The sequence below is a fragment of the Vigna radiata genome, unplaced genomic scaffold (assembly GCF_000741045.1).
Source record: "Vigna radiata var. radiata cultivar VC1973A unplaced genomic scaffold, Vradiata_ver6 scaffold_294, whole genome shotgun sequence".
NCBI classification, from domain to species: Eukaryota; Viridiplantae; Streptophyta; class Magnoliopsida; order Fabales; family Fabaceae; genus Vigna; species Vigna radiata.
Genome location: NW_014543419.1, coordinates 98,238 through 106,352, shown reverse-complemented (window position 1 = coordinate 106,352; position 8,115 = coordinate 98,238). Strand labels below are relative to the sequence as shown.

General features: G+C 28.2%; 1 protein-coding gene across 1 annotated transcript; it reads left to right on the top strand.

Annotated features, from left to right (window-relative positions):
* Window positions 1–233: 233 nt before the first annotated feature.
* LOC111241123 (acanthoscurrin-1-like) lies at window positions 234–4,867 on the top strand. Its single transcript, XM_022777927.1, has 4 exons — window positions 234–356; window positions 432–555; window positions 3,056–3,364; window positions 4,782–4,867. Exons 1-4 carry the CDS (start codon window positions 234–236, stop codon window positions 4,865–4,867), a joined length of 642 nt encoding a protein of 213 aa, XP_022633648.1.
* The last annotated feature ends 3,248 nt before the right edge of the window (window positions 4,868–8,115 follow it).

Genomic DNA, 8,115 nt, shown 5'->3' with positions numbered 1-8,115 from the left:
TGTGGCAGGATTTGGATGTCAATAACAAAAGTTAAATTGAAAAATTTTAGTTTTGTAAGTTTTACCTATGTTGGATAAAATGGGCCAAGTAACTTCTTATTTCAGGGTATAGAAAAGAAGACTACTAAGTTGAAAGGAAGCGAGAAGGCTGTAGTTGCACGACATGAAGCTGGTCATGCTGTAGTAGGTACTACAATTGCAAGCCTTCTTCCTGGACATACAAAGCTACCGATATGGCATACAAAGCTATTGTTGAATATGGTCTTAATCAGACAATAGGTCCTGTGTCAATTGCCATCCTTTCCAATGGTGGAATGGATGAATTTGGCGGATCAGTTCCTTGGGGAAGAGACCAGGTCCTCTATTTCATTAACTGATTTCTTCTTCCTATTCATTTTTTACTATATGTTGATTTATACCTAAATAAACAGGGACACCTTGTTGATCTTATTCAAAGAGAAGTGAAAGCATTGCTGCAGTCTGCGCTGGAAGTATCACTTTCCATTGTGCGAGCCAATCCTACAGTTTTGGAGGGTCTAGGTGCTCATTTAGAAGGTAACTGTATGGGTCTCATTTTATATTTGGTGATTGGTGGAATGCTTTGTTTCAGCTGATTGTCCAAAAATTAAGATTTAATAACTTCAAATTTGTTAACCTAATAAATGGATAGTGTATATATTTAGGTTAGGGTTTAACTAAAAAAATAGAAAGTTCTATCTCTAGCATGTTCATACCTGTATACTTTCATGTCACCAATTGAACTTTACATGCCACTTCTATATAACACGATGATCATGCGAAGGAACAGGTGAAATTGGGATATGAACATCTTGTGCATCTATTAACTATGTATAGAAGTGGCATGTAATCGCTCTAGAAACTCTAATGCGATTAGTTTTCTGCTTCAGATTCGCTTCCTGGTGTTAATGAAAAAGCAACGGTGATTCACAGTGGTGCTTGGAGGTTCCGACAAGACTTTTCAGTGTCCTTAATATTAAAAGAGAAAGTGCCATGCTAATTAATCCTGTGAGTGGTGAAAGAGAGAAAAGAAGTGAGAGGTATCTATAATGGAGAAAGAGAAAAATACAAGAAAGAGAAAAAATGTCAGAAAAAACACATAAAAAAGAAAAAGAATACAATAAAATTAACACCGTTTATATCTATTTAAGAAAAATGACCTATTAAAAGTAAAATCAGAAATAATTAAGTTTCTAAAGCTCATCGATCATGATGATGACAAGTAAAATAGTTTAATAAATAATTAACTTTAAAATTTGATACAGCAATTTCCATTTTAAAATTCAATAATTCAATTTGTTTACTTCAATTTGTCTTCCACCTGCATTCACCCAAACCTCTTTACACAATAGTGAAGGGAAAAAGTGACATACAAATCATGAGCACAGTAGACAATTTTGCAACAACTACCACGTATTATGAACAAGCATTCAACTATAAAACTAGTCTAATTCAGGTGCAAATGACATACTTGTGCACAATATTATTAAATATTATCATTAAAATCATCAAATTCTTACTACTTTTAAACAAAATTTAAATTTGTTGAAACAAAAATTGTTTAGGAACCTTTTATTTTAAAGTTTAATAAAATCACAAAATAGTGTCTATAAAAATACTTCTCTAAGATAACAAAATAAAACACAATATATATGTTAAACAATATTCTGAACACAATGTTTATCATAAACGCTAAAGATTCTGATTAGGTGGAATTGTAAAACATAGTGTCAGAAGAAGTCTTATGACATACTTCAATTTCAAACAAAGCTGAGATGTAGCAACAAATCTAAAAAGAAAATAAAAAAAAGAGTTTATAAAAAGTTTTAGTTATAAAATAAAACTCAATCAATTGAAAATTATATTTATAATATGATTTTTTGAAACAAAATAATTATCATTTGAAAATCACTACTATTACTAATTATTTTTTAGGTTTTTATATATGTAAATTAAAAATATTCAAAATAGTTGAAAGATTAAAACATATATATCATTATATTATCGTAAAAAATAAAAATAAATAAATAAAATGGAGTGTAAACATGGTAAGGGTTTTTTTAATGGAGTGTACTTGGCTTATCGTTCACTTTCTTTTTATACAAGATTAAGTTTTATTAAAGAATTGGAATACAAGTATATACTTAGTACTTTTTCTTTAGGTTTTAATTATATTTAATATTTTAAATATTTGAAAAATGATTAATTTTATTTACGCACTTATATGTTGTGCGTGTAAACATTTGAATACAAATATAAAATTTACAATTTAAACTTCAAAATATTGTGCTATCCTGCACTTTTAGTTTTTGCAATTAATTCATGTATTCTATCTTTGAAATTATGTGAAAAGGATGAATATTTACTTTATTTGTTTGAAAAGGTTTGATAGCTATTTTACCTTCAACATGTACTTGGTTAAACCCAAATCTTTTGCTTGAAACTTTTTAGAGGCCTTTTTTTCTACATTTATTTGTAATAAGGATTTATAATTTTAAAAAAGTACTTATTACTAATAAAAAAAATTGAGGAAGAAGCTACACCTAATTTATAAAAACCTAAAAAAAATTAAAAGAAAAATTTAATCTTCACTCTACAATTGAACTCAAGATTCAAACTCAAAGTTTGTTTAAGAATAAATACAATTTTGTATTAACCCTGAAAGACCATATTTGTAATTCTTGGTCTTCTTTAAACTTGTTAGTTGCCACAATCTTGTTCCACTCCTTTACAAGATTGTAGGTGTCTGATTTCATAGTCCACTTCTTCATTGGCAGAGTATATTCTCTCAAACAGGGATCCAACACAGTCACTTCCAAACCAATCATTTTATCATTATTTTCTTTTTCTTCCAACTTCATAATCTCATCTTCAGTGAGAAAATCACATTTGATTTTCTTTTTTGGAATTGATAATCGATTATTGTTTGGCTTCACATCCGATGAGAAAAGTATCTTGTGCATCACAAATTTAAGATCATAGCCATTCAATTCTGTGACTCGATTCTTAAATTCCAATGACAAATCTGATGATGGAGGTGTTGGACTTATCTCAACTACCCTTCGTCGCTTTGGAGGTTTTGGACCTACCATTTTTATCCTTGATGGTGGTGGTAGTGGTGGTGGTAGAGGTAAGGATGGTGGTGATGTTAGAGGTGGAGGTGAAGATGGTTGTGGTGGTATAGTTGGAGGTGAAGATGGTGGTGGTACAAGTGAAGGTAAAGATAGTGATGGTAGTGGTGGTAGAGGTGGAGGTAAAGATGGTGGTGGAGGGAAAGATGGTGGTGGTGGTGGTGATAGTAGAAATGGATGTAAAGATGATGGTGGTGGTGGAGATGAAGATGAACGTGAACATGATGAACTTTTCATAATTTTCCTTTTCTTTTTGATATTTGGCACCTCAATTTCTCCTTTTGACATTTCTTCTCTCTGTCTACGTATAAAAAAGCATTTTAATTAATAATTATATTCATTCTAGTTATAATTTGCTACATAATTAGTTTTCACATTAACAAAAGTTATTTATAAAAAATAAAACACCTTTAACAAAATTCTAACTCAATATATAAAATAAAATAGAATAAGAAATGAAATTTAGATTTTAGAAGAATTAGAATAAATTTTAAGAAATCTAACAAAATTAATGAGATTTTACCAGTTAAATTTCGTTTTTATTATCTAAATAAGATGTGATGCATTTATATTTATAAACTAATAAAAATCTAGCAAGATATTACTATATTAAAACTAATTAATGAAATTTAAAAAAAAATAACTATAAAGTAGTCAAATATAATATCTTCCTATTATGATTGTTCAAATTAATTTACAAATTAATCATGGTGTAAAAATCTAACAAGTTTCCTGATACCAAACAAATGTCTAATCATCTTATCCTATCTATTTAAGTCATATGTAATAAAGGAATTATATAAATAATATATAGTAAATATTATTAAATGATTACAACTTGAAATACATTTACAAATAGAAAACTATATTAAATATCCTTTTAGATATTACTATTATTATATACTTTTTCTACCCCATTTTTCTATTATGTCAAATTATTTTTTCCGTTAAAACATGTGAATGTAAGTTTTTCAATCGAATTCATAATGAATATCATATTATAATTATACATCCGTTGCTTATGTCATGTATTATTATTATTTTGACTAATGAAGGATTGCTTATTTGTTATATATAATGCAATTAAATATGTGTTTATTCTTAACTTTCATAAAAAATAATTCTTTTTTCCTTTTCTATATAAAATTTGAATATATTTTGGGTCTAAAATAATAAAAGGAATGTATATAATAATTTGAATCCCATTACCTTAAATTTTAGTGACATATCAAACATGTTTTTCAACTAATTCAATTATTAGAATGAAACACGTTTGGTGTAGAAAAAAAGTTAATATAATTGAGTTAAAAGAACTATATTTCTTCTATTAAGTTTAAGAACTAAAATGTATCAAATTTTAGACAAATTTCAATTTTATATGAAAATTAAGAGATTAAAACATATCTAATTCTTTATTAATGACATTACATCAATTTGAAATAAAGATTTAAGTTTCCTTGTTTGAAATAATGATCCATACATCAAATCAGTGGGATAAAATTGAAAAAAATATACCATTATACATTATACTAAAAATTAAAATAGCAAATAAAAGTGAATTTGAACATACCTTATTGGAAGACCTCTTTGTGTATTATTCTTTTCTAAATGTGATTCATAACAATTTGAAAGTTGTTGGTGGTAATCCTTCAGTTGAAGCAATTCTTCTTCAGTGTAAAAATGTGGAGCATCTTGAGATATTAACCAATCCAACATAGAAGGTTGAAATGGTTTGGGACACAATCTATTAAGTGACTCTCTATCAGTAATACTTGCAAGCAATTCTTTTAACGTTTTCAAGTTTCTCATTATGACAATCAAATGAATGGTGAGAACTTGAAAGTTGAAAGAGAAAAAAGTAATGAAAAAATAATAAGATATAGAAGTGTTTGGGATTTTAAACAGTAAAACAAAGATAGATCATAAAGATTAATGATAAAAAGATATCAATAAAAAAGAAAAGATAAAATAGATTTTGATAGATTTGATTTTGATATAAAAGATATAAAATAGATTTTGATACATTTCATTTAATTAAGTATGCAAAAAAGTTATGAAAGATAAACTTAATAAAAAATATAAATCAAAACTTTTTTTTTTAAATAAGTAAATATATAAGATAATAAAACTTAGAAGTTAGACATTCAAACGATTTAAATTTATGATAAACTTAACAATAAGATAAATACAAAATGATTTAAATTTTCAATTTTTTTTAAAAAAAATTGTATTTCTATTTTACAAGTATATCCTATTCAAAGTGAAATTACATGTAAAAGATAATTGATAACTGTTATTGATAAGGTAAAAAATATATTCTATATTAAAAAAATACAATTATAATTTAAAGATAAGTGATTTTATCTTTAAATATATTTTTTTAAAATGAATAAAGTATATGGAAATCAAATATTCTCTATTTTATTTTTAATTATCTTTTTTAATAACTTATTTTTAAAAGTGACTTTACAATTAATATCTAGATGCCAACGTAGATATCTTTTAAGGTCTGTATTTTCCAATTGATTTTGGGTGCTATATTTCTTTTTATGATTTAATTTGTAGTGAGACATTGACTTTTTATAATACATTTTAGACATCTGTTTGATCAATTTTCTCCTTTTAAAGCGAAGGGAAACCTAAAGGTATTTGATCAAACACTTACTAAAACTTGAAGGACTTTCTCCAGTTTTGTTGTGATGAAAATCTTCAAATGGTGTGTCTATTTATTTTTTATAAATAAAATATATATTTTTTCAATAAAAAATCAATACTATTTGGGTGTAAAATGTAAATAAACACTTTAAAATATTTTTTTCCGATATTCTTTCCGTCATTATAAATTATATAGACCCATAAAATATTTTCCTTCTCAAAAAAAAAAATGTGCCCATATAAAATATTTGTATATAATTGAAAGAAAAATATAAAGATTTTAATTCCTAAAAAGAATATTTTAATTTAGTTCTTCTTCTTCGTCAAAGAAAAAAGAAATATTTTTTTTTTTAATTTTTAAATATTAAAACGAAGAAAGATGTTACATAATTCAAATTAAAAATCTTTACATTTAAAAAATATTTAATTTTTTTCATTATACACCCACCCACTGTTTAAATAAAAACTTATATATATCTCGCCTAATTATATTATTATTAGTGACAGTAAATAAATTAGTACTCGTGTTATTAGTTTTTTTTCTTATTCAATTAGGATTGAGAAAAGAGTAATTTTGATGGTGCACACGTGGCAGCAGATAAGTGGTGAGCAAATATTTCTGTTTAAACCAAAAATGAAAATGTAAAAACATATTTTTAAGCTTCTATCACTTTCATGAGACATCAACTATTCTTTAGAGTTCCCTTTCTCCTCCTCTATCTTTTCTTTTAAATCCCTACACACTGAACCGTTTGATTTCTGTTTAGGTGGTGTTCAAACACTCACAACATAGTGGGTTTTCATTTTTATCGGTTGATTTCTTGTTTCGTCATCGGTAAATCATCTTCCCATCTTCCGTGCATCTTAGGGCTGTAATGCATGCAACAAATGTGGAATTTTCTTGAGAATTCTATTCTTTCTCTTAAATTCCCAACTCTTTATAGGTTCCTAATCCTGTCTCCTACCATAAATTTGCAATCTATAGGTGTTTCTAGCATTTCCTCGAGGTACAAGAGAGCGGGCAAGGTTCAATTGTTTACTGTGCTGTGAATTTGAGGTATAAGGAGCTAGTGTCTTGTTAAAAATTGTTGAATGAGATGTGCGTATGCTAAATTTTGAATTGGTATGTGGTTTGGCTCTTGTTCTTTGTTTTAAGTGGGTTTAGTGCATGCTGTGAAATTTCATTATGAATGTTTGAGAGCTTATTTGAATGAGTTAATTGGTTATGATTGAAAACGTTAAAAGGGGATTTGGGTGAGAAATCTCTTGTGATTTGATTAAGGTGACTTGAATAGTATTAAAGTAAGATCTCTAGGTGAGATCATTTAGTGTTTAGAATGAATATATGAGGCTTCTTCATGGGAGGTTATCCCAACACTCTAATGGTCTTTCATTCTCACTTAGAGAGGATTGACGCATGTGGTGAGAGTAGTGGGAGGTCCTAGTGTAGGCGCTTCTTGGAGGCCTATTGCATGGTAATGGACTAACCTTGTATGTGGTATGGTGAAACCCATTGGCAATGGCCTTGGAAGGCAGTAGAGGCCACCACAAGTGCACAATCTGCCCCAAATCGATATTCATTCTAAGTCCGGACAAGTCTAGCTGTGTCACAACATGATAGGATTTTCATTTGATTACTTGTATGATGGCAATTTCTTATAAGTTATTTGATAACTTGTATTCTTTTGAAACCTAGCTTACCCTTACTCTTGTGTGTGTTGTATGTGCTGTGCCGTTTTCTATTTGCGATGTCATCCACTTGGATGTGAGCAAAGGGGGATGAGGCTTCCCTGGAGTAGACGTTGGAGGAGATTGATGCTGCTACTCCAAGTTCTTAGGACTCTTCCTAGTTTTATTTTAGATACATTCTGTATTTTGAAATACTCTTAAACTTGTAAAATTTTAACTTCTGCCCATGTTTTGGATGACTGTATGCTTAATATTGTCCTTTATTAACTCCTAACAGCTCCCTTGTACTATACTGCTGAATTCTACTATGTTATATGTTTAATATAATATTTGGGATGTCACAATATGGAATTAAAGCAGTTTTTATCCTTAGAGAACCTGTAGGTTGTTGTTGGGGCAAACCGACAAGTGTACCGAATCGCACAAGTAATATAAAATGGTAAGACCAAGTATCGTATCCCAAAGGACTCTTGGCGCTGAACAGTTGTGCGAAAACAAGATTAATTAAGACTTACAAATAAAAAGAGTCATGGTTTGTGTTGCAAAGAAAATAAAATAAACAAAGTAAATGTGATCAATGGCAAAAGAGCACAGAGATGAATGGAGGTTGATTAATATGAGA